The sequence below is a fragment of the Theropithecus gelada genome, chromosome 4 (assembly GCF_003255815.1).
Source record: "Theropithecus gelada isolate Dixy chromosome 4, Tgel_1.0, whole genome shotgun sequence".
In the NCBI taxonomy this organism is placed as follows: domain Eukaryota; kingdom Metazoa; phylum Chordata; class Mammalia; order Primates; family Cercopithecidae; genus Theropithecus; species Theropithecus gelada.
Genome location: NC_037671.1, coordinates 77,850,728 through 77,878,298, shown reverse-complemented (window position 1 = coordinate 77,878,298; position 27,571 = coordinate 77,850,728). Strand labels below are relative to the sequence as shown.

Sequence of the window (27,571 nt, the reverse complement as noted above, 5' to 3'; positions counted from 1 at the left end):
TACAAACCACTTGCTAAAAATGTTAAGGACCGGGTTTCACCGTGTAAACATACAAAAATTAGCCAGGCGTGGTGGTGGGCACCTATAGTCCCAGCTATTCGGGAGGCCAAGGTAGGAGAATGGCGTGAACCCGGGAGGCAGAGCTTGCAGTGAGCCGAGATCGTGCCACTGCACTCCAGCCTGGGGGACAGAGTGAGACTCTGTCTCAAAAAAAAAAAAAAAATAAGGAAAAAAGTGGACAATAAACTTATTAGTTACTTAACGTTATTATGCAATATAGATTAACTTATTTTGAATTTAAGAATAAAATGGTGAAACCAGAAAATAACTTTTCATCTTGACTTGTGTGTATTCAAAGTAATGTTATTTGGAACACTTTGGTTATGATTTAGTGATGTTAAGACAACTTGAGATAAAGGAGGAGGGAGAAAATGTTATAATTTCTGTTGGCTCAAAAGGCATTAGATTTTCTCTCTGCAATTTCAGCAGATACCTGTATATTGGATTAAAGGAAACACATCCAGGTTTTAATATGACTTTATTTTTTAGGTTTATTATTTCCGACAAGGACATGAAGCCTATGTTGAAATGGCCCGGAAAAATAAAATATATAGTATCAATCCCAAAAAACAACCATGGCATAAAATGGAACTACGGGTATGACATTGATTTATTATTTAATGGCCCCAAAAATACAATTATGGATTTTGGAGAAAATTGTATCAAAGGTTACTATTAATACTATGAGAAACTGCATCATGAAGATACCTTGTTTAATTGAAGCAGTCCTAGAGAGTAGCAGGTGTTTGATTTTCATCCAGAGAAACACACGATTTGAGTGAATTTATATACTCCAGTGCAGTTTATGGGTTGGGTACAAAATTTAGTTATAGTGAAAATTAGGGAATAAGTCTTAGGTAAGCTTTGTATTCATAAATTTGATGCGTATTTCTAGATTTGTCAGCAGTAGTTCAAAGTTACCATAGGTCTTTGGAATGGTAATAGAAAACTTACTTTAGTAAAGTTCTCCATATTTTTCTTCCCTTTCTTACTTATTAAAAATTTCATTGTAACTTGCATACTATAAAGTGCACAAATCTTAAGTATAGAGCTAAGTAAATTTTTACATGTACTCAGTCATCACCATCCAAATCAAGATTTAAACCAAGAAATTTTTTCTCAACCATGTTTAGCAGTCTGTTTTGTGGTTTGTTTTGTAAAGATAGATTCTTATATTCTCTGTCTCTCTCAGGAACAAGAACTTATGAAAATAGTTGGCATAAAGTATGAAGTGGGATTACCTACCCTTTGCTGCCTTAAACTTGCTTTTCTAGATCCTGATACTGGTAAACTGACTGGCGGATCATTTACCATGAAGTAAGGACTGTTGAAAGAGGCAATGGTTTTCTTAGTATTGTAGATTGTTTTTCAAGATTCAGATACATTTGAACATCTTTTAGGTATTTTTAGGTATGTGACCTAATCAGTTTTTTTCTGTTTGTAATTAGATACCATGATATGCCTGACGTTATAGATTTCCTAGTCTTGAGACAACAATTTGATGATGCAAAATATAGGCGATGGAATATAGGTGGGTAATTTATTTAGAAGCTATAGATGTTTGATGTGGTTTTTTTCTTAGTGATTTACTGTTTTTCATACTTGAGAAAAAGATTATCAGAGAAATCTTTTTGCTGTTTGTAGGAATGTTAATAGCAAAGTAAGGTACTGTGTCGGAGGTATTGTTCAGTTTTGTTTAGAAGTGAAAATACTTTAGTTGATGCTTAAATTTCAAACATGTTTTTCTGTTACATTTGACTTTTTCTTTCCATGTTGTACATGTTAAGTTAAATTTTTATATAAAAATATTAACAATAGAATTTATATTTGAAGCCAAAAGAAGCTTAACAAGATGTGTAAGTTTGTACTAAAGCTAAACTGACATTTTTCTTTTATTGGTTAATCCTGTTATAATCTTTAAAATTAGTATCATAAACAAGTCTCAAAGAAGCTAAAATCCTTAAAAGTTTTCAGGCACTTAAGGTGCATTAATTTACATATAGATGATGTGCCACTTATGAGTGTAGTTCTCTTAAAAATTTCATATAGGACCAATGTATGTCATGGTGTGATGTGTATATGGTATGTATGGTTTGAAAAAGGACATCAATTGACATACCAGTCTATCCTTCAGTGCCATTGGAATGCATTGGCATGGTGGTTTGTCCTTTTTTGAAAACTTGTATGTGCTCTGTAAAGAGAAATTAGGAAAATGCAATTTATCAAAATTATGGACATGGAAGTTAGAAAGAAAATTTACATCTCGTGTACCATTTCCCTAGAAGTTTTGAAAGATGTGTTTCATCAAATAAGGGAGTAAACCAAGAAAGGGAAAAGTATGGAATCCCCTCAAGAAACAGGAAGTCCAGAACAGGAAAAGTTAAAAGGAATCCCAAGTATTCAGTAGAAGCCTCAGGATAGCAGCTACCTAACAAGTCCAAATCTCCCTCAAGAGGAAAATCTTCAGGGGGAAAAAATTGGAACACATAACTTATCTAGGAAGTTTGTCTTCGTGCAAAATAACATTGAAGAATGTTTTTTACAGCTTGAGCTGTTAGAGATTGTGGATAGATTTAATTGTAAATTCACTGAAAACCAAGCGTTAAAAAATAATTATTAATTTTAGGGAAAACAAAATTATATAAGAAAGGCATTATACGCTATTTTGCTTAGGAGCAAGCAATATTTACATAGTCATTATTAAAAATAGAATATGGATTAAATATAATACACATACTTTTTATGTACAGTTGTATTAAGGTTATAGTTGTCCCTTAGTATCCACAGGGAATTACTTCCAGGACCCCCATGAATACCAAAATCTTTGCATACATAGGTCCCAGAGTTGATCCTATGGAACCCCCCAGTGTGAAAAGTTGACCCTTCCGTATTCATGGATTTCACATCCCACTAATACTGTATTTTCAATCTGCATTTGGTTGCTGATGTAGAATCTGCCAATACAGAGGGACAAATCTGTTTATTGGAAAAATCTGTGTGTAAGTAGACCTGGTCAGTTAAAACCCATGTCTTCAAGAATCAACTTTGATATTTACTGTCAAAAATTGATGAGTGAAGAAATCTGTAAGTCAAGAAGTAGTAGTTAAAACAGATGTAAACATTTTTCTTGGTTTTGGCTATCAGCCTTTGGTACATCTGATTTTTTAAATTTTTCACATACATTACTTGATATGATAAATTTTATTTTTTAAGGACTTGAATTTGCCAACAAATTGCAGAACAAATAATAGAGATCAAAGTTCAGGAATATTCCAGAAGTGAGCTCATAACTTCGGCAAAGTAATATGGCTGACATTGGACAAATCAGAGAGAGTTAAAATGGATGAACGTCATAATTTTCTCATTTGAATATTATGATTTTATTCTAATTTATGGGTTAATATTTTTCTAAAGTTAGTATCTAATTAGTCTTTTATATCTGAGGATATATGCATTCACCTATCGACTGCCATTTAAAATTACATTAGTAATTTTTACTTCAGCCCCTCCTCAGAAATGTTTTAAGGCTTACTCTCAATGGTGGACTTCAGTAGTAGTCCAGGTTCTTTGCTTAACTTTCTTGTTACTCTGCAGATACTGTTCATTATGGTTAGGCACACATTATTCAGTTCTTCCTCTTTAGCATGATGATCAGTCTGTATAGGGTCATAAGATACAGCTTTTTGAAACTCTTCATGTTTAGTGTGAAGTTGTGGTGGTGTCAAGAATGCTTCTTATTAAACTATATAGTAGCTTCTTAAGTGTCACTAGTATGCATCTGAGGAACAACTGTCAACAACATGCAGTTGTGTCCTATGAACTTTTCTCCTGGCTCCAATTTTCTATCATATTCTTTTACCTTGTTTTTCAAATTTTTAACTAATTTCATGCTGTATGTTTTTATAAACTTTCAAATCCTTTTTGGTAAGAAAAGGAGAACATAGATACTTTTCTCTTTATGAGTTTAAAAATAAAACTGATTCAGATTAATTGCTAACTTAATTCATTTTAACTTACCCGTGTGTCAAAAATGTAGAGTACTTTAATAGAATGCATTATTCAAAAATTACCGGGAGGTAGACATCACCATTTCTATTTTATAGACAAGGAAAATGAAGGTCAAAAATAATTAATATATTCAAAGTTACACAGATACATTATTTGAACCCAAGTCTTTCAGACTCTAGCCTATGCTAGCCATGAGAAAACTCAAGTACTGTGATAGCTGAGGAACAGGAAAGCATTGCATAAAGGAAGTAAGTGACTTACAGTTTTCTTATGACACGGAAGGAACATGAGAAGATTTACATAAGAAAAAGCCATAGCATTTATAGCTTGTTCAGGTCTTTGGGAAAAAGCAGGTTAAGTAATACGATGACAGCAGTCGGATAAGGAAATAGACACAAGGAGTGTCCTCTGTTTTAAAAAGACTAGTTGTTTTATTTTTTGTTTCTTTTTTTGTTTCCTTTTACAGGAAAGGGAGAGTGAGTGAGTATTAAGAGTGATTGAGATGAAGGAAGACAGGTTGGATTTTATGTTGTTTTGTTTAGGACGGAGTCTTGATTGATTGTTGGTTGGGAAAACTTGCTTACAGAAAGTAAGAAATTAAAAATAGATTAAGTAATTGTTGAGTAGAATTTACCTAAATTATAATAATCTTTGAGTGAAAAGTTTGGGTATAGTGTTAATGATGAATTTAAAATGCTAGATTGGTAAAAATGCCTAAAGCAAGTGAATACCTTAATGAAATATAAAAAGTAGAATTGAAAACTGCTAAGTCACACTTCAAGTATGCTTACTAAATACCTTTTTTCTCTTGGTATTGCTGATTGTACTTAGTTATTTTTGGAGTGTGTGGTTCACTTTTTGTCTTCTGAAGTCATACAGGCAGTTTAGGTACTTAAAGGTTTACGTTAGGAAAAAGCAGTGACAGCAACCATGCATTTCAGAATAATGAGATAGTTTTTGTTCTTGGCCAGGTGACCGCTTCAGGTCTGTCATAGATGATGCCTGGTGGTTTGGAACAATTGAAAGCCAGGAACCTCTTCAACTTGAGTACCCTGATAGTCTGTTTCAATGCTACAATGTTTGGTAAGGAAACATTTGTTGTATTTTAGTTCACCTAGGCTTGCTGTGAATTTTTTTTTCCATCTATTAAGAGATAAAGAGACTTCTTTTAAACACAGAAGCAATTATTTTGATAATTGATTTTATTAAAATTGTGAAACAATAATTTAGATTTTTTAATATAATGATTTTTCTTTCTTTAAGCTGGGACAATGGAGATACAGAAAAGATGAGTCCTTGGGATATGGAGCTTATACCTAATAATGGTAAGTGTGTGTTGGGCTTTTTGTGTCTGCATTATGGAGTTAATTTCTTAAGAAATTATTTAAGATTTGCTAACATGCTATCACAGTTGTTATGAGTATCAAATAGAAAACATTCATTCAGCAAATACTTATTGTACACCTTGAAGTAGGGGAGATTCAGCAGCAAAGAATATAGATATAACTCTTGCCTACTTGGAATTTATAGTCTCACCGGGAAGATTGAAATTAATTTATTACAACAAAATATGAAATTGTTTTATTAATTATTATTCAAGAAAGTGTGCATTTGGGAGGCAGAGACATTTTTGTAACTTTAGCAGACTGCTTACAGTGTAACATGATAGTTAAGTGGTTATGCTTTTGAGAGAGATGGACATCAGTTCGTATCCTGACTTGTCATTTTTTATGTGATCTTGGCAAGTTCCATAAAGCCTCACTCCCCAACTTTTTAGGACTCGGCCTTTGAAACCGTCTAAGCTAATACCTTCCTTATAGGGCTGCTTTAAGGATTAAATAGCATCATGTGTGTAAAGTGCTTATTGTAGAGTCTGACACACACAAGAGCTCAACGAAGATATAATTAATAATGACAATATAACTGTCATTGTGCATATGGCCTGACACATTCAGGATTTAATAATTAGCCTTAGGCAGTGAGTACGATGTCTTCCTTGTACTGAGAAAAGGTCATTGGGACCAAAGCCTGGAGTTTATATATTCTTTCCACTTCATTGCCCATTTTTGTTTGTTTGTAAAAAATACAACACACATACACAATTGCATAAGCCAAAAAGGGATTAAAAGGATATAGTCCAGATTTTAATAATGATTATTTATAGAGTAGGATTATAAAGACTTCATAAATTATTTTCTGTTATTCTATATTGTTTGATTTTTTTTAACAATAATACATTACAGGGCGGGCACGGTGGCTCACACCTGTAATCCCAGCACTTTGGGAGGCTGAGGCAGGTGGATCACGAGGTCAGGTGTTCGAGAGCAGCCTGACCAACATGGTGAAACCCCATCTCAACTAAAAATACAAAAATCAGCCTGGTGTGGTGGCATGTGCCTGTAATCCCAGCTACTCAGGAGGCTGAGGCAGGAAAATCACTTGAACCTGGGAGGCAGAGGTTGCATTGAGCTGAGATTACACCACTGCACTCCAGCCTGGGCAACAGAGTGAGACTCCATCTCAAAAACAACAACAATAATAATAATGATATCTGTTAGCAGATAAAAATAAGATCTTTAAAATACAAAGAGGAAAACATCTAATTTCTAACATAGTAGAAATCATCTTTTATTAATTGAGTTACTCAGTAGTTATTGTATTCCAAAGTCAGAGAAAAAATAACTGTTGGAGAAAATAAGCCAATCTCATAGACCTCAGAAATGAGAAGATGGTCATGCTGGTAAGCTAAGATTAGTTCTTTGCAGGAATTATCACTTTGAAAATTTAATGCCAATATTATATGTTTTTATCTCACTGCTAAATTAGAGCTGTTAAAATTATAAAATATCTTAATTTGTAACCATGTTACATGGCTTATCTTTTTGTTTCTCTCATTTATTAAAAAAAAAAGTTTAAATTTGAACTCACATTGAACTGTTGTGAATATGATAGCAGTGAAGCCAGTTGGTGTTAGAATGCCTTGGATATTTTTTAAATGAATAAGTGATACTGATTCACTATTTCGTTTCCTACCTAAGTATATTGAAGGGTGGTTACTGTTGTTGTTCTATTTGGATATACATTCATACGAACCTATAGAGTTTAATTGTAGTTTGTGATGAGAATTTTGATTGTACACAAACAGTGGCATATTTTTAGTGTGTATCTGCCAAAACCTAGTCTAAAGGAAAAATCACCTAACACGTTTCTAGATTTTGAGTTACCGTAACCCTCTAGTGATTCTGTCAGCTAAAACTGTTAAAGATTCAAGCATGCAGAAAGCATACCTTCATAATTTGTGAGTAATAAGCATAAGCATCATTTGTCAATTTTCGTAATTCTCTGTTCCTACATTCAAAGATTGAAGCTTCGATTGAAGTATTTCTAGAAAATGTCACTTTAGTTCAGTTTTACCTTGTGTATAGTTTATCAAAAGTAAACATGGCAATTATGAAGTGATTCAGAAAACTTTGATATTTGCATATTTTATAGAAATGATTTCTGCACATGTAGCTTGATTACAGAGCAGATTTTCAGGTATAATTTTGGAGAAGTAATTATTTAGAGAATCATTTACAGTATCATTTAAAAATTAATTTAAATTTTCGTGACCCTTGAAACGTACTTTCCTGTGTTAAAATAAAGAGTATATTTACCAATCTATACAAAATATACTTTAATTTTGTGACTATTATTTTTACATTCTAAAGCTAACCTAAATACTAATAAGTTACCACATATTTGCAATGATCTGCTTTTCTATTTCAGCTGTATTTCCTGAAGAACTAGGTACCAGTGTTCCTTTAACTGATGGTGAGTGCAGATCACTAATCTATAAACCTCTTGATGGAGAATGGGGTACCAATCCCAGGGATGAAGAATGTGAAAGAATTGTGGCAGGAATAAACCAGTTGATGACACTAGGTAAGTAAAGCAACACATGAGTATAGAAAAAACTGGCAGAATGCAAAGTAGTAGAAAAATACTGTTATTCTCCAACAAAAAATTTTTTTCACAATATCCTAAGTCAATGGTTTCAAACATTTTAAGTGGAATCTGTTTTTGAATGTGATCTTAACACGGGACTTAACTATTTAAAACAGTTATAAATTAGGTTATGTTAGCTGAATTTTAGAATAAGGGCCTCCTAGAAGTGCCAGAGGCATCTCTGAAAAATCTTTGTCCTCCACAACCCAATTTAAAACACTTGACATATTCAGACTGACATGATATGAATTCATGGAGGAGGGTTGAAAGCTCAATTATAATTATATGGATAGCTTGTACTGGTCTCCCCCAACTTTATATACACACACAAAAGAGCATCTTTTTAAGGGGAAAGGAGAGGGTATATTAATTGCTTTGCCTTGTTAAAAGGAAAGAAAACAATGACCACAAAACTTGATTATCTGAATTCTGGGCTTCTGAAGTAACTCTAGACTATGTGGTGGTTTGTAGCAACCCTCTCTCTCAGTAAGGAATCAGCTGCAGAGAGTCCAGAGAGAAATTAACATGAGTAAGAAGAGCTGGATGGACACACACAGTGAGGAATATTCAAATCTGAAGTATTTTATAAAATGCCAACACTTTATAGGAATAGCCTTATAAATACTACCTTAAATAATTTTAGCAATATTTTAGGATATTACATATTATATGTAAATTAGCAAAAAAGTGGGAGTAATCCTAACTAGTTATAGTTTTTGCTGTACAACTTTACAGTGTGTATTGGATCAGTAGTATTACTGAATCAAAACTTCTGGGTCTGTTTCCTTTTCTCTACTTGTTTGATATTTCTCAGAATAATGTAAAGTTGAGATAAGGGAATAAGTTTTGAGAAAGTCAAAGGTTAGATTTGAATGCAGTATGTTACAGTGTTAATAATAGAATGGTTTTGTCAAATATAGATTCAGGAATGGCCAACTGTCAATTATGGCAATGTGTGTGTACTTAGGTCTGATATATGTATATATAATTTGTTTCTTTCTCCCAGTAAACCTATGAATACCCCTAGAATTTGGCAATATATATGTAGACATAAGAAAAAGTGAGATTCTTCATGTCAGCTAAACTATATTGTTTGTGAAAAGACAGTGGCAGACTAATGATTATGTAGATAAGGACTTTTTAAGTCTTAATTCAAGTAGAATTCTTCTTGAATTATTTTAAGCATACAAAAATAAATTTACAAACTTATCTATTTATTTTAGATATTGCCTCAGCATTTGTGGCCCCTGTGGATCTGCAAGCCTATCCCATGTATTGCACAGTAGTGGCATATCCAACGGATCTAAGTACAATTAAACAAAGACTGGAAAACAGGTTTTACAGGTTAGAACCATTTGATGTAGCTACTATCAAAGGAAAGCTGGTGATCTTTCCACCCATTTACTGATCTTTAGCAGTATTTCTCAACTTTTTGTATATATGAATGCACATAAGAATCACCTGGGGATTATGTTAAAATGTAGAATCTTATTCAGTAGATTTGGAGTGGGACTGGAGATTCTGCATTTCTAACAAGTACCAGTAATGCCAATGCTGCTGGTCTTTAGACACTTAAAATACAGTTCCTAGGTACAGTTATTCCTAGAGGCTGGAATGATTTTATGCTCACTGTCTTTATATTGTATTCTATAAAGCAAGGCAAGTTATTTCATTTTCTCCTAGATAACATTAAAATATTTATTTGTTCGTTGATTTTTAATAGAATATATAATAAAAATTATGTATTTGTATTATGTATTTTGTTCTTATTTTGCCTATATTCAGCTTATCATTACTTATAACACTGAAATTTGAAAATACTCAGTTTTTCATAGTTGTAGTTTAGCATGAAAAAGAATTAGAATTAAATGGCCCAGGCATAATTTCAATTAATTTTCATTATCTAGGTAATTTTGTTGAATGTCTTTAATCTTCAGTAGGCTTTATAGGTTTATTACCTAAAATGTTTTGTCAAAAAATATGTTTATAGCTTTTAAATAATAGAATCCTGTTTTTAGTTTTAATGTTTCTCATATAACCTTTGCTTAGCAGTCCAACAATTTAATTTGTGTAACATTGCATTAAAACTTTTTGTGACCAGTTATTTATTACTGAAGTCCTTTCCATTATTCTTCTTTTTTAACTTACAGAAGTTTTATTCATATTTTGTACTAATATTTTTCTGTATAAAATGTGCCTTTGGTTCTTTTTATGACTTAAATTTTATTTCCGTATCTCATTGTGAGGGGCTATCCTGTGCCTTTACCCACTAGATGCCAGTAGCAGCCCCCTAGTTGTGAAAACCAAAAATGTAATCAGACATTGTCACATGTCTTCTGGGGAGCATAATTATCCTTGATTGAGAACCACTGGAATAAAGAAAACAAATATATTAAACTTGAGTTTCTAAAGATTTTTCTGATCTTCTTAGGTGTGTTTGCTGTTGCTTCCTTGATATTTGTCAAAAAGCGTAGAGATAGGGAGAAAATCCTCTATGCTATGTGGTTCCCAACCATCCCACCCTCAAAGCATTCTTCAAGTCTTTTTCAGTATCAGTTGTTGGAAGTTTAAGAGAAAAAAAAAAAAATGAAGGAATTCCTAACTATATTCCTACCTTGACCCCTAAATTGCTAAAGATTGGAAGTTAAACCTAGTGCTTCAGAGATGAAACAAGACATGGGTGTGGGTGAGAAGGAAAGAACTGTTTGTATACATACACTAATTGTTGTACTACAACTAGAAAGATAAGCTGCTGATATCTTCCATTGTTGTAAATATCTCACACATTACTCAACATGATAATTGCTAACATATACTATACATACGGTTTGACTTACAGTGGTTTGACTTAGATTTTTCAGCTTTACAGTGATATGAAAGGGATATGCATTCAGTAGAAACCATACTTCAAATTTTGAATTCTGATCTTTTTCTGGGCTTGTGATGTACTCTTTCATGATGCTGAGCAATGGCAGTGAGCTACAGCTCCCAGTAGCTCCCAGTCACCCATGTGATCATGAAGTTAAACCGATACTGTACAGTGTATTGTGTTGCCATATGATTTTGCCCAACCATAGGCTAATGTAAGTGTTCTGAGCACATTTGAGGTAGGCTTGGCTGAAGTAAAATGTTTGCTAGGTTAACTATATCACATGCATTTTTGACTTAATGGTATTTTGAATTTACAGTGGGTTTATCAGGGTATAACCCCATCATTAGTTGAGGAACATCTGTATTTCAAGATACATTATATTTTAAATAGGCTTTTGGCATTACCCTAGTTTTGTAGCCAATTTAGGAAAAAAACTTTTGGAACACAATACTTACATGAATTAGAAATTGCCTGTTTTCCAACCTGATAATAAACTCAGTTATAAACCTGAGTTATGTTCTTATTCAATACAATGATGACTTCCAGTACTATTTCACTGTTTAAAAGTTTTTGCTTCTTCCTTCACTCATTGGTGTTAGACTTCTTATAGTTTGTTTCTCTTTCGTGATACTTCTAGTTCAGTCTCTTGTTAAACTATTACTGTCAGTTTGCCCTGCTGGTATTAATCTAATACTTATTTTACACACAGTTTTCTATATGATACACTGAAGATATCTGTGATTCTGTTATTAGATAGAGCCTTGGGAATCTTTTTGAAATGCAGTTTTTCTTTGTTTCTATGTCCACAATTACATACAGTGTTTTTTTATTCCATGTAATTGTATTTCTGTTCACAATCAGTAAGATTTTCTAAGTGTTTTCTTCTTTATTATTTTAAGTCAGGCCACAGATAATATTCTCAAAAGTTGTCCTTGGATTTTTATTTACTTTCAGAAATAAAATTATAAAACTCCAGATTTTATTTTAGCATTATCAGTTAAGTGTTCAGAAAATAATTCTCATTTAGTTAGGTTTCTTGGTAAACGAACATGCAATATTTTTATAGTTTTGTATCTCATAAGGTGGCTGTCAGTTAACTTTTCATTTGTATATGTCATTTGATTACCAATAATATAATTAGATTAAAATTACTTGTTTCCTTTTTTGTTCAGAAGTCAGGGGTCTTTATTACCAAAAAATGATAGCATACATGACAAAAATATATAACGCCAAAACTTAAAAACTCTCCCCTTTCTACTCTCCTGCCACTCCCCATATAGATGTTCTCCCTCCCAAAAAGAGGGCATTGTTAATAGTCTGGTGTGTTCCATTCCAAACATCTTGTATGCAAATACATAGTTATGGTTGCCCCTCTTTTTTTCCCCTAACACAAATGCAGTTATGCTTCTTTGAAAATGACTTTATAAGACCAATGGTTTTTACGATTGGTTTAGACTGAAATTGAAAAGTTGGAATGTCTTGGTTTTAAATGATGTACACATATTTCTAAATATAAGGAAGTTAAAACTTCTATATTTTGTTTTTTTAAGGCGGGTTTCTTCTCTAATGTGGGAAGTTCGATATATAGAGCATAATACACGAACATTTAATGAGCCTGGAAGCCCTATTGTGAAATCTGCTAAATTTGTGACTGATCTTCTTCTACATTTTATAAAGTAAGTTATTTTTTCATATGTAATTATGATAGTTTTAATAATTAATGGCACTATAGTTCCTCTTAAAATAGAAAACATACTGTTTGTAAAGAGGAAACGTTTACGAGTAGCCAAAATAGCTCAGTTGGGAGAGCGTTAGACTGAAGATCTAAAGGTCCCTGGTTTGATCCTGGGTTTTGGAAGAAACAGGTCATTGGCTAATAATAAGAATGAAATCATAAAAGCTGCATTACCATTGTGTTTTAAGGTTAAAATTTTTTTAAAAAGATTCTTTTCGCAATCTAACTGTTAGACAATAATAACAGTAAAGATTTATTTAACATGTAATGTTTTACCTACTTTAACTTTTCTAACCCAAGTAACAATCTTACAGGTGGAAGAGATTTATTATCTGGAATTTTGAATTGAGGAAACTATGGCCTATAGTGGTTAACATGTATAAGGTTGCACAGTAAATGAGTGTCTGCCATCTGATTTGAGAATTTTTCATCCTAGCAGTATATTGCCCCTGTCAAGTATATTAACAAGTATTTAAGTAGTCCAGCAGGAGACTAAATTTAACTTTCATGATTCTAGTTCAAAGTCAAGGTTAGTTCCTCATTGATCCCATAACAAGAGTGATAACCACTATTTATTAAGGCAGAAGTACTTTCCCTTCCTTATCTTAAGGATTTTATGCAGTCATACAATGAATTGAGCCTCCTAAATTGAAGGCAGAGAAATGAATTCTATACTTTGTACAAAGACTGCTGTGATTCCATGTTGTTATTTTGAATTTTTTTTTCCTGGTTGGGAAGTAGTAACAGCATTTTAAAAGCTTACTTAGCTGTTATCAGCTTTCATTTTTACATAATGAAAACTTCAGGATTATTCAGGTGTTTTGTTTTTTTTTTTTAAATAAACATCCGTGCTTCATTCTCGTTAATGGACATAATCTTTGAGTTCCTTTTTGATTAATGTTTTTTAACTGAGAAATGCAGGTCATTTCAGTATAAGAAAACACCAAACATAATTAGTAAGGTCAATTTTGTGCCCTTTCTCTACCTTATTTTCTAAGATATCTATTGCTTTCCAATGGTTTGGGGGCCATTATTGCTATGCTTTTGTTTTCCTTATTGAAATTAGTAATTAAGCATTATCCTCCGAAGACTCTTATGTCTGTAGTTTTTTGTAAGTGTTATAACTATGTGTAGGTATATCTGTTTTTTCAAAGAGAATCAGTAGAACTACATGAGATACCATATTCATATTTCAGTGAAATAATTTAGATGAAAATTGTTAATACATTTGAAATAGTCTATGAAATGTATTTCTTTTAAACAGCTACTTTGAAATGTCTTTGAAATCAGATTCATGAAACTTAAAGCATTTGTATTGTATATTCCTAAAAATAAATCCGTGGCATTTTTTTTAGATGTGTATAGTTTGTTTAGAAATACTTTTTTTAGCAGATAGTTTTCAAGATATTAAGTATTCCTTGAAATTTTAATTATACTTTTTAATTGAGTTATTTGGCAAAATTTCAAGCAATTGATACATACAAAGTAACATAAAGGGTGCTTGGAGGTAGTATTTTTATCCTCTTAATACAATTTCATAGGATAGATAAATCTGTAAGAAACTATAATATAAGGAAAACTGTGACAAGTAATAAGAGAATTGTATAGAAGTTTAGATGAGTGTAGGATCACTTTTAGTTATGATGATGGGGATTCAGATACAGGGGAGGAGAAGTATGTTAAGAAGACATTGTATTCAAGGTAGATATTGATAGATTAAGGAAACGTTAGATGAAAAGAAAGCCATTCCAGGGGTAAGGAGCAGCATGAGGTAGGGAGGTTTAATTAAGGGTAATATAAATTGGGTGAGGTAGACAGTAATGAGTAGAAGTCACAGTAGAGATACAGTGCTATAAATTTGAGTTGGGGCCACATCATGGGTGGCCTTGAATGCCAATCTAAGGTTTTAGACTTTTAAAATATGAGCTCTGAGAGCAAGGGGATGTTGAAAGTATTTTGACATGAGAATAAAATGTTTTACACCATGCCTTAAAAATGTTAATTTGACTGCAGTGTCTAATTTAATTGATATAGAAGAGACGAGAAGCATAAATAGCAGATTGACTGCTATATTTGACCAACTAAGAGTTGATGAGGACTTAATTTATGGAAGTGAGAAAGGGACAGATGCCCAGACATACTTGGGGATAGAGTTCACAGCACTTGACCACTAATTGGATTTATAAGGAGGAGGAAAGGGAAAGAATAATGAAAAACCAATATTCCCATTACTGTAAGAATGGTATGTTGTTTAAGAAAAAATAGAGAAAGGAACAAGGATATCTGGGGAGCCACTATTAAGTTTAAACATGTGGAATTTTAGGTTATGGTAGAATGCTCAGGAGAAGGGTTAGGACAGATTGTAGGAATTTTGGAATTCATTTACACAGATAAACCACCAGTATGTAAAGTTATCAAAGCAAAAGGTATAGTGTCAAGAGAAGATGCGTAAGAACAGAGTTTTGGGAAATACATTTAAGAATAAAAGAAAGAAAGTTGGAAGACAAGAAATATATTAGCTGTTTGAAGACTGAGGAATGGAAGAAGCACAGCAGATACCTAAGCAAAGACTGGGAGATGAGACTTGGGTTTGGTGTAATGATATAGTCAGGCCACACTGAAAACTCTACATAGAGTGGAGGGGTCAGGGTTAAATGTGTGTGCACACATTATTGGAGTAAGCCAATGCAGAAGAAAGCAAGCCTTCAGCTTCTACTTTTATCTTAAAATACGGTTTTAGGAACAAATTTTTAAGGAAAAAAATTATCATGGCTGTAGTCTTACATTTTAACATTTCCTTGTTATGTAGGGATCAGACTTGTTATAACATAATTCCACTTTATAATTCAATGAAGAAGAAAGTGTTGTCTGATTCTGAGGTATGTAATATTTCATTATGATTACTATATTGATATTCTCTGTATAAAAATAAATTTACATATTATAGTTTTCAGGTAAAAGCTGTTGTGAAGATTATTTCTTGTCTAGTGTAGTTTAAAACAAAAACTGGCAGTAGAATATTCTTCTTAGAGTTACAAAAAAATTTTTAATGGGAAACTTTTTAATGAGTCAGTAAAGTGCCCCAGCATATACATTACAGTGTTCCAGTGTGTAAAGGAAATAATTGCTAATTAATCAACTATAAAGTATAATGACATTTAAAATGTTTTATGAATCTGATAAATTCTTGCCTCAAAGGAAGAAGAGAAAGATGCTGATGTGCCAGGAACTTCTACTCGAAAAAGGAAGGTAATATAGTTTTAGTTTTAGCAGGAGTACTTTATATGAATTAAAATGTATTAAGAGCTTTCTTTCTTTTTTTACTCTTAGCATTTTAAAAGACATTAAGTATGTTCAAATTAGTTTCAATTACAAAATGTATGTTTTTTAGAACTTCGTGAATATTTTCTTTTGTTTGAATTCTTGTGTATTACCCAATTATCTAAGACTGCATTAAAAGTACAAATTTTATTGTATAAGTGCTCTTTTATTAATATATTTGAACACTTTTATCGCAGGACCATCAGCCTAGACGAAGATTACGTAATAGAGCCCAGTCTTACGATATTCAAGCATGGAAGAAACAGTGTGAAGAATTGTTAAATCTCATATTTCAATGTGAAGATTCAGAGCCTTTCCGTCAGCCAGTAGATCTCCTTGAATATCCAGTAAGTGTTTTTGAAAATATTTTCTTTACCTGTCAGTTTGCTACATATCTTTTACATGACAGTTGGCTATTTTAGTTACTTTTTATGATTATTGTTCATTTCTTTATTATTTTATACATGTTCTCATTATCCATTTGACTACATAGAGAATCTAAATTTTGAATAGTGTGGTAAAATGGAAGGAGCCCTGAACCAAGACACTGTAAGAAATAGGTTATTCTGTTCCTACCAGTTGTGCAGCTTTGAGCTAGTCCCTTAGTTTTCTCATCTGAATTTTTTTTTCTTTTTGTCTTCCCTACACTGATTCTATGAATTTATTATGGCAGTTATCTAGGAAAAAAAAAAAAATAATGCCTACATCCTTACAGGATTATGGAGATGTAAAGAGAATATATAAAAATAATTTTTAGGCCGGGCGCGGTGGCTCACGCCTGTAATCCTAGCACTTTGGGAGGCCGAGGCAGGCAGATCACAAGGTCAGGAGATCGAGACCATCCTGGCTAACATGGTGAAACCCCGTCTCTACTGAAAATACAAAAAAAAAAAATTAGCCGGGTGTGGTGGCGGGCCCCTGTAGTCCCAGCTACTCGGGAGGCTGAGGCAGGAGAATGGCGTAAACCCGGGAGGCGGAGCTTACAGTGAGCCGAGATCCCGCTGCCTGGGCGACAGAGCGAGAGACTCGGTCTCAAAAACAAAAGCAAACAAAAAAAATAGTTTTTAAATGTGAAGCACTGTGTACAAATGTAAGGTGATATTATTGTATATATTTAGGTATGCCAATGTATAATCTTTATGGAATACATGGTAAAAAGAGCTAAGTAAACATGATCCAAGTATTTATTTTGGCATGCAATCATAGCAATCTAAATTTAGCGTAGAGTGATTTCTCATCCCTTTAAAAAGTAATTAAATGCTATATAATTCAGGGGCCAGGTGCAGTATCTCACACCTGTAATCCCTGCACTTTGGGTGGCCGAGGCGAGTGGATAACTTGAGGCCAGGAGTTTGAGACCAGCCTGACCAACATGGTGAAATCCCGTCTCTACTAAAAATGCAAAAATTACCCGGGCGTGGTGGTGGGCACCCGTAATCCGAACTATTCAGGAGGCTGAGGCAGGACAATCGCTTGAACGTGGGAGGCGGAGGTTGCAGTGAGCTGAGATGGCGCCATTGCACTCCAGCTTGGGTGACAGAGTGAGAGTCTTGTCTCAAAAAAGAAAAAAGTTATGCAGTTCAGATAGCATTCATGGTTTGAAATGAAAATAAAAAATGTTTTATAAGACATCATGACCTAGATGTGGTATCATTGGACATCATTATCTTATCCCTTTAAAAAGTAATTAAATGTTATATAGTTCAAGGGCTGGGCGCAGTGGCTCACACCTGTAATCCCAGCACTTTGGGAAGGTGACGTGGGCAGATCACCCGAGGTCAGGAGTTCAAGACCAGCCTGACCAACATGGTAAAATCCTGTCTCTACTAAAAATACAAAAATTAGCCAAGCTTATTTTTGTTCTAACTTACAATGATGAAAATAGAGAAACTTCATCAACAGATAAATATCAGAAAATGACTTTTTTTGTGTCATTTAAAATACCAGAAACATAGAATGTTAAATGTGGAAGAGAAATCTTTAATTCCAGTGATGTGATAAATTGAGCTAATTAGAACCTCACCTTTGGGAAAACCTAGGACTGAGCTGATGCATGAATGTTCTGGCTTTCATTTCTCTCTGTTTTCACAACTTACGGATTTCACTTTGGTTCTTGCAAGCTCAGCTATGTATTCTTTTGAAAAATAAATTGCTGTTTATTCATTGTTTTAGGCATTTGTATTCTGGGCTTTACACAGAAAAGAAGGGATAGAAATAAGACAATGTTTTTATTCTAGAGGCACAAGTATTAACACTATACAGAGATAATTGAGTCCTTGGGCAGTGGTGAAAAAGGAATTTGGAGCTGAAACCCAACCCTAAACCAGAAGTATTGAAGAACTGCACCCTGAATGAAAATAAGAATTGAATAATTCCTTTCACAACAAAGAATGTTTTCCCCAGTGGTTCTAATGTCAGAGAGGAGAAAATTTCCTAAACGTACGCTATACGTGGACTTAGAATCCAAATTTGCACTACCCTTGTGTAGAAATCCATTATGGAAAAAAAGTTAATCCTTAACTGAATGAACTAATGATTAAAAAAACACACACACACACACCTATATAAGGGACTGATCTACCATTATAAGATGACAGAAACAACCAATGGAAATATTAGTAACCTCTCCCTGAAAATTTGAGTAATAGATTATTCTGAATTACTATACTTCATTAAAAAAAAGAGAGATGACATTCATTGTAAGATTATTGTTGTTATACGTACCACCAAGAAAAAAGAAATGCTGTGAGTTAAACTTTGATAGATAATTTTGGTTAAAGGAATAAATGAAAGAATAAGAAACATGGGGGAAAAGTATGTTATTTGAGAGGAAAAGAGGGAAGACATATTAAAACCAATTAAATAGAATCCTGGAAATGAAATGTATAATTACTGAAATTAAACTTACCGGACAGTTTTAAAAACAGATTAAAGAGATAGTAAATGTAAAGATCTAAGCAAATTCTATAGAATCCCACACAGAATGATAAAGAGATTGAGTGTGAAGGAGAGAGTAAGAGGTAATGGTAGATAGAAAGAGAAGGTCCAAAGTATGTCTAACAAAAATTTCAGTGGAAGAGAATAGACAGAATGGGAAAGGAGAAATATTTGAGGAGCTAATGGCCAAGAACTTTTTTTTTTTTGAGACAGAGTCTCACTCTGTCACCAGGCTGGAGTGCAGTGGCTCAATCTCGGATCACTACAAACTCTGCCTCGTGGGTTCAAGCGATTCTCCTGGCTCAGCCTCCCGAGTAGCTGGGATTACAGGCGCATACTACCACGCCCAGCTAATTTTTATTTTTTTAGTAGAGATGGGGTTTCACCATGTTGGCCAGGATGGTCTCGATCTCTTGACCTCGTGATCTGCCTGCCTTAGCCTCCCAAAGGGCTGGGATTACAGGCGTAAGCCACCATGCCCCATGGCCAGGAATTTTCTAGAATTGGTAAACATTTGACAAACTATGATTCCTGATCGGGATATACAAGAAAAAAATCTTTACCTAGAATAAGAGTGAAAAAAACTCAACAATTGAAAGTCAAAAAGAAAATATTAAAACAGTCAGACAGAAAAAATGGAGGAGACCTGAGACTGCTCCAAGCCACTCACTTTACTGATGTTGAACTGAGACTCACCTTGCTAAGATTTATAGACAAAGCTGTTTCTTGCTATTTATTTGTGGCTATTTATAGACAAAGCCACAATGGGAACCCATATCCTTTATATCCAGCGCACCAGTTATATGTGATATTCTGACAATAGGCAAATGAATTTTTGTATAAAGAAAGTTCACTTTTTAAACTTAAGAGGGAAATATATAAGAATGCAGTCATCTTTTACATATTCAAAATAATGAGAACAATATTTAGCAAATATTTAGAACCTGTCCCACCAAGCTAAACGTGTTAGCCGATGAAAAGTAGTAGAAATAAGAAAAATGTAATCTCTTGCCTCTTGCGGTACTCCATAATGGAGGTCTGTTTTGTTAATTACTGTCACAGAAGAGAAAAAGAAAACCTTGGATACCAATCTACTTTTTATAATTCAGAATTAACTGTATCATCCTTACTTTAGTGGAATATTTAAGGCAGATCACGCACTTCATATTTCACCTTTTATATGAAAATATTAGTTCACATTTTGAGTGTAATCAAATATTCAAAGCAAGATGTTAAAAATTAAATTTTTGATGGAAATAAATGGGCTTAATAATCTACAGCTTTCATGTATTCAATAGAATTGTATTGAGCAGTTATCATGTACTGTACTGCATGGTGGAAGGCCAAGATGTGAGCCAAGAAAAATTAAGTATTCTACATGAATTTTATATTACCCAAAATGTTGCAAAACATTTTAAAAAATCATTTTTATATTTTGCCCAAATCTACAAAGTTTGTAACACCAATAATGTAAAATCTCTAAGAACTTGTTAACTAAAGAGCCCACCTCTAAATAATCTATGGATTAAACAAATCTCATGGGGATTAAAAAAATGTACTGAACTCAATTAAAATAAATTCAGTGTATCAAAATTTGTAGGACGCAGTTAAAGCAATGCAGGAAAATTTCTAATACTAAAGTGTACTAAAGAGTACAGCAGAAAAGGAGAAGTTTCAAATCAGTAATCGAAGATCACTCCTCAAGAACCTAGAGAAAGAAGAGTAAAATCAACCAAAAGTAAGCCAACAAAAGGAAATAATAAAGAGCTGAAATCAGTGAAACTCAAAAAAGAAAAACAATAGAGAAAATCTATAAAATTGGAAGCTGGTTATTTGAGAAGATCAACAAGATTGACAAGCCTCTGTTGAGATTTACAAAGCTATAAAGAGAGATGACAGATTGTTAATATCAGGGATGATATAGAGCATATCACTATAGACCCTGCAAATACCAGAAGGATGATAAAGTAAAAATAAATAATACTACAAAGAATTACACATACATAAATTTGGTAACTTACATGAAATAGACCGATACTCAAAGTATAAACTACCACAACTCACCCAGTATGAAACAGGTAACTCAGTAACCCTATTAGGGAAATTTAATTTGTGATTATAAGTTTTCAAAAAAGAAATGTCTAGTCCCGGATGGCTTCACTGGAGAATTCAACCAAACATTTAAAGAAGTAACACAAATTCTACACAGTCTCTTCCAGAAGATAGAAAAACTCAAATTCCCAACTCATTCTATGAAGGCCAGTGTTGCCCTGATCTCAAAACCAGACAATAACAGTAGAAAAGAAGAAAAAAAACTAACCAAATAACAGCAAATAGAATTCAGGAATATATTAAAAAGTGATTTTATACCATGACCAAGTGCTGTTTATTCCAGAGATACAAGGATGGTTGATTATTCAAAAACCAGTCAATGTAATCCATCATATTAATAGGCTAGTGAAGAAAAATCTCATGATTATATCAAGTAATATAGAAAGAGCATTTGACAAAATTTCACACCCATTTGTTCTATGAATGTGCATTTTGGTTATGGTAAAGTCAGTGTGGTCACAGGAGGAAATGAAAACAAGGCTTGGAAGGAAAAAGTTTATTATACTGAAGATTCCCAGGCCGGGCATCGTGGCTCACACCTGTAATCCCAGCACTTTGGGAGGCCAAGGTAGGTGGATCACTTGAGCTCAAGAGTTTGAGACTAGCCTGAGCAATATGGCAAAACCCTGTCTTTACAGAAAATACAAAAATTAGCCAGGTTCTGTGGTGTGCACCTGTAGTCCGAGCTACTCATGAAGATTGCTTGAGCCTGGGAGATGGACATTGCAGTGAGCCAAGGTCACACCACTGCACTCTAGCCTGGCAATAGAGTGAGACCCTATCTCATTAAAAAAAAAAAAAGTAAAAAAGAGTCCCAGAAAAGTAGGGGGTTACCACATGCCACACAGGGCCACAGGGGAAGTGCTAGGTTTTGGTTGGGTAGGAGAGACCAAAACTAGGGAAAAGCTTAGAAATCATTTATTGGGGTTTCTGCAGGAAATGCAAGGCAGGTCACAGTTAACAGCTTATTATTGGCTAGTTTGAATAATTCCAGTGGGCTCTGAGGCACACGTATCTAGTTGTCTGGTTCCAGCCCTGGGATGATTTAAAATGGAAATACTGGCTTAGTGTGTGAGAGTGAGAAAAGGAGCTGACTGTGGCTTTATACTTGGGATTCATTGGTATGTATATGAAAGACATGTTCTCAGTGGAGCCCGTCACTAAGAATTGACTGCCCCAGGAAGAGGCAGTCTTTCCTCAGGTCTGTAAGGCCCCCCAGGTACCAGATCATCCTTGGCCCTGTGAATAGATGGCAAATAGACAAATGCAGAATCTGAAGAAACAAGACGTTAATTCATTATAAAACCCCTAAGAAAACTGGGAATAAAGGAGAACTTCCACAACTTGATAAAGTACATCTAAAAAAAACCTACAGCTAACATCATGTTTACTGGTGACAGACTGAGTGCTTTCCCCCTAAGAATTAGGAATGATTGAAAAATGTTCACTCTCACCACTGCTATTCAACATAGTACTGGAAATTCTAGCCAATGCAATAAGGCAAGAAAAGGAAATAAAAGGCATACCTATTGGAAAGGAAGAAATAAAAATTTGTAAAGGCAGTAATCCTGCCTTATATGGCACCTTCTTCAGGGTCAGACATATTTGATCATAATTTAAACTTGATGGTGCAAAGTCAAGTTGTTATACTTCAAAAAATATAATCGCATACTGAGGGACTATTGAAAAACTGCAGGCCAGATGTAGTGGCTAATGCCTGTAATCCCAGCACTTTGGGAGGCCAAGGCAGGCAGATTATTTAAGTCAGGGAGTTTGAGACCAGTCTCAGCAACATGGCGAGACCCCGTCTCTACAAAAATTATACAAATTAGCTGGGCGTGGTAGCGCCTGCCTGTAGTCCCCGCCACTTGAGAGGCTGAGGTGGGAAGATTGCTTGAGTCTGGGAGGCTTAGGCTGCAGTGAGCTGTGATGGCATCAACTGCACTCTAACCTGGGCAACAAGCAAGACTGTCTCTCCCAAAAAAGGGGGAGTACAATACTCTTTGTCCCTGCTTAAAAAAAAAAAAAAGCATATTCTGATAATTTTAGAATTATATACCATATTATGATGATTTCCTGTTGCTCTTTCACTTGTGTGTTTTTATTGGTTCCAATCTGTTACCTAATTTTATACTCAATTGACTAGGTAGACACCTCAGGTGACATGCATAGACTTTGTGACAACTATTCACATTCGTTAATTCTTTATTACTGCAAAGCAAAACTCCCAATTGTAGTACTGAAGTGGAGATTACTAGAACTTAGGTGTCTGCATAAATGGGATGCTGGCATACTTCCATCATTTTTATTTCCTTAAAGTTACAGTTGTATTTCAATGCGTCAGACCTTTAGAATTTATAAGTAGTATAAAGTTTTGAGAGTTTCTTTCAAACTTTTGGTTGTAGAGCTGGGCTTTTTCCTTACTCTTTTACTTTCCCCTTTCCAGTACAACTCCATCTCCCAAGTCTCCAGTGAAAAATTTATAACTTCTGTGTTCTTGAATAAGAAAATTATTGTTGATTGCAATATAAGGGGGAGAGTATGAAATAAATTAGAATTATTAGAAAAAAGGAACTCTTGATAAGGGGAACAGGAGTGATTATTAAGAGTTCTAGGACTTATAGTCATCATAAAAATTCTGTGCAAATCCCTGTGCTGAGAAGTGATGCTTTGTGTAGTAATAATGGTAACACCACCTATTTTCCCTCTCCTAGGACTACAGAGACATCATTGACACTCCAATGGATTTTGCTACCGTTAGAGAAACTTTAGAGGCTGGGAATTATGAGTCACCAATGGAGTTATGTAAAGATGTCAGACTTATTTTCAGTAATTCCAAAGCATATACACCGAGCAAAAGATCAAGGGTATATAATTAAATTTTGTTTATGACTAGATTGAGTTAGAGGAGTATGTTAAATGACTAAACGTTGCTTTACTTAAAATTTAGGTCCAAGTTAACTTTGTTATATTCTGAATATTGTCCCACTGGAAAAAGAATTTATACCTTTCTACTCAGCTCCTTGTATGAAATAACATTTATGTTATCTTTGATGTCTGGTAATGGTGACTTTTCTTGAAGTACTGTGATTGAATAGATAGGTGCAAATTGTCCTGGTATGCACCAGAGCCATCTGGCCTTGACTTTTCTAGCTATTATCTGCCTTATGGAGCATTTTTGTGAATGATTTTTACAAATAAGTAAAAATATAAATATAATTTAAAACTCTATGACCAGACATAACATCACACAGCAGTGCTATATAGCAGTGAAATGAGAAAGAAGAGATGCTAGTCCTAGGTAGAAAACAGGTTCAAACCTTTGGGATAGTTTCAGTGTAATAGAGTTGACAATAAGGAGTTTTGTCTGTATGAGCCATTTGAATTTAGAGTCAGACTTTTCTTTAAGAATCTCAAAACTTGAAAGATTTCTGTTCTAAACACAAAAATATTTAATTGTTAAAATGCTTCAGTTTACCTTTTCATCAAAAGATTAGGAAAAAGGATGTCAAAAACAGTATTTAAATTCTAAATAGTTTTTACTGGAAAAGTATTTACATTACAATATTTACTGAACAAAGGTATTTTCCTCCGAGGAATGTTTGAACACTTTTTTTTTTCCCTCACAGATTTACAGCATGAGTTTGCGCCTGTCTGCTTTCTTTGAAGAACACATTAGTTCAGTTTTATCAGATTATAAATCTGCTCTTCGTTTTCATAAAAGAAATACCATAACCAAAAGGAGGAAGAAAAGAAACAGAAGCAGCTCTGTTTCCAGTAGTGCTGCGTCAAGGTATTTAATTTCTTTTAAATACCACTAACTGATCTATAACTTTCATCTAAATGATAGAACTTGGTGTTTTTTAATACTTCCTTTACTATTCCCTATATTACAGAATGATATATTTGACATGCAAGTTCCTATGATGTGGAGGATTTTTAATCTTTTAACTAAAGCTATACTAGTGTAAGTGCTTAAATTCAAACTGCTAAATCTATACAGTAAAACAGCATTTTTAGGATAGTGATGGCATCATGCTTTCCGTCATATAACTTTAGCATTTACAGCGATCCTTCACTAAATATTCACTTTCAAAGGCTCACAATCATATGAAATCCACTACAAATCTCATATTTTAACATATTTCATAATAGTACAAATATTGAATCCAACAATATTATAAACTGTTTTATTCATTCATATAGAACTATAAGAGTGACTGACAATACTATTTTATTTACAGCCCTGAAAGGAAAAAAAGGATCTTAAAACCCCAGCTAAAGTCAGAAATCTCTACCTCTGCATTCTCTACACCTACACGATCAATACCGCCAAGACACAATGCTGCTCAGATAAACGGTAAAACAGAATCTAGTTCTGTGGTTCGAACCAGAAGCAACCGAGTGGTTGTAGATCCACTTATCACTGAGCAACCATCGACTTCTTCAGCTGCAAAGACTTTTATTACAAAAGCAAATGCATCTGCAATACCAGGGAAAACAAGTAAGACTGACTTTCTAAATTGTAATGTGTCTGATGATTTTCTTAATTTAAGTTTTTACTTTGCCAAATGCAGTATATTGAGTTTTAGTAATTTCTAGCAGACACTGTTGTTTTTGCCTTCTTTATTAATTTCCTATTAAAAAAAGTTTTTAATAAGAATTAAATTGAGATTTACATCATTATAGACTAATGCTTAGAAATGACAACTCTGATCTAAACTACTGAATTTAAATCATAGTACCCACACTAGCTAGCAATTTGCCAAGACTTGCCTTCGTAATTTTGAAATGATGGGACAGCTTCTAAAAGGGCTGAAACTATTAAGAGTTTCTAGCTGGATATGCCTTTTTCCTATTAGAAAGTAGATTTCCTAAGAAAGCTTTAAGCATCCTTCAGGTTTTGTTGTCTTAGCTAATTCAAATAATTCAGGTTAACATTTTTTCTTATCTTTAGGTTCAGTAACTCTTAATTTTTAACTTTTTGTTTATTTGTTTTAGTACTAGAGAATTCCGTGAAACATTCCAAAACTTTGAATACTCTTTCCAGTCCTGGTCAATCCAATTTTAGTCATGGCACTAGGAATAATTCTGCAAAAGAAACCATGGAAAAGGAAAAGCCAGTCAAACGTAAAATGAAGTCGTCTCTACTCCCAAAGGCGTCCACTCTTTCAAAGCCATCAGCTGTCATTGAGCAAGGTAAGGTATTATTTCTATCTTTCAAGATACAGTAGATCCTTATTATAAATGATGCTTTTGTTGGAATCAGCATTTATATCCACTTTTCAGGTTGCCCACTTAAAAGTCACACATCTGTATTAGTTGATAAATTTACTGCAATGAGCTATTATTGTGCCACTACACTCCATCCTGGTAAACAGAATGAGACCCTGTCTCAAAAGAAAAAAAGAAATTTATCTTCGAAGTTTAAATTAAATAGGATATAGTTAACCCAATGTAGCATTCTTCACTTTTGTAGAAAAATGTTTTAAGTAAATATTGGATCACAAAACTACTTATTTTTCTAGACAGATTTTTATTAAATAATAATTCATTGGGGTTGTCTACAACTGTAGAGTACAACTTTTGACATGTTACACTTCAAGTTCTTTCAGCTTCGGGTTTTTATTGTAAAGTCTTCGTGTTTGAAAGATGAAGAAAGTAAATACTAAAATAAGCCATGTGACATGTTAAAATAATATGGCTTCTTGGCAGCAGACAGCCTAATAATAAGCATTTTGCATCATGACTTTCAAAGTGTTTCTTAAGACATTTCTTCATTGTTGTCTTTAAAAACCTCTGTCAAAATTTAATTTCTCTACTGAAATCTTATTTTGGTTAATGGCATTGGGATCTACCCATGTAAACTTAAAATGAGGGAGTCATCCTAGCCCTCTATTCAGCAACTGAATCTCTTCAACAGCTTTTTGTTTCTCCTTCCATAACATCTCTTAAATCTATTCTGTCCTCTCCATTCTCACCGCCGTGACATTATTTCAAGGCTTACATAATTTCTTGCCTGGACTATTTTCCTAGTTTCCTAACTAGTCTTCCTGCCTCAGTTCTCAAACTCTTTCTTAACCAGTCCATCTCCCGTATTGCAGCCAAAGTGATCTTTTCATTTCTCTCTAGCACATGTGGATGTGTGTACATACATGCAGAGAAAACCCTTCCTTGCCATCAAATCATATATGGAAACATTTTTAATTTTTTGCCTGTTACACAAGACTCTCTGTTACTTGGCTCTTGCCTAACATTCCAGGTTCTTTTGCCTTCTTTCTCTCTTTTGTATCCCAGTCATCCTAAACACTTAGAAGTTCCTGAGTCTTTGTTCTTTTCTTCTTTGGGGGGGATGTCTTTTTTCCCTCCTAGTTTAATGGTCTGTTGCCTTTCACGTCTCACTTAAAATATCGTCTTTAGGAAGTCTTCTCCTGGCTTCTTTAGATAGAATCAAGCACTTCCATCCTTTTTTTTTTTTTTTTTCCAAAGACAGGATCTTGTTCTGTCACTCAGACTGGAATGCAATGGCCAGATTTCCA

At 33.8% G+C, this 27,571-nt stretch overlaps 1 protein-coding gene and 1 non-coding gene across 3 annotated transcripts in view; both read left to right on the top strand.

Annotated features, from left to right (window-relative positions):
• PHIP (pleckstrin homology domain interacting protein) overlaps positions 1-27,571 on the top strand; it is a 138,393-nt gene that overhangs the window by 102,742 nt on the left and 8,080 nt on the right. For both annotated transcript variants that reach the window (XM_025381903.1, XM_025381902.1), the window contains exons 25-39: positions 550-657; positions 1,253-1,377; positions 1,509-1,591; positions 5,040-5,151; positions 5,332-5,393; positions 7,837-7,992; positions 9,279-9,399; positions 12,478-12,603; positions 15,472-15,541; positions 15,861-15,911; positions 16,181-16,330; positions 23,747-23,899; positions 24,662-24,825; positions 25,277-25,536; positions 26,034-26,231. In XM_025381903.1, coding sequence (XP_025237688.1) covers positions 550-657; positions 1,253-1,377; positions 1,509-1,591; positions 5,040-5,151; positions 5,332-5,393; positions 7,837-7,992; positions 9,279-9,399; positions 12,478-12,603; positions 15,472-15,541; positions 15,861-15,911; positions 16,181-16,330; positions 23,747-23,899; positions 24,662-24,825; positions 25,277-25,536; positions 26,034-26,231 — 1,939 coding nt within the window. The remainder of the gene's footprint in view (positions 1-549; positions 658-1,252; positions 1,378-1,508; positions 1,592-5,039; positions 5,152-5,331; positions 5,394-7,836; positions 7,993-9,278; positions 9,400-12,477; positions 12,604-15,471; positions 15,542-15,860; positions 15,912-16,180; positions 16,331-23,746; positions 23,900-24,661; positions 24,826-25,276; positions 25,537-26,033; positions 26,232-27,571) is intronic.
• Positions 12,713-12,785, top strand: TRNAF-GAA. The gene has a single exon. It is a non-coding gene; the product is annotated as a tRNA-Phe (tRNA).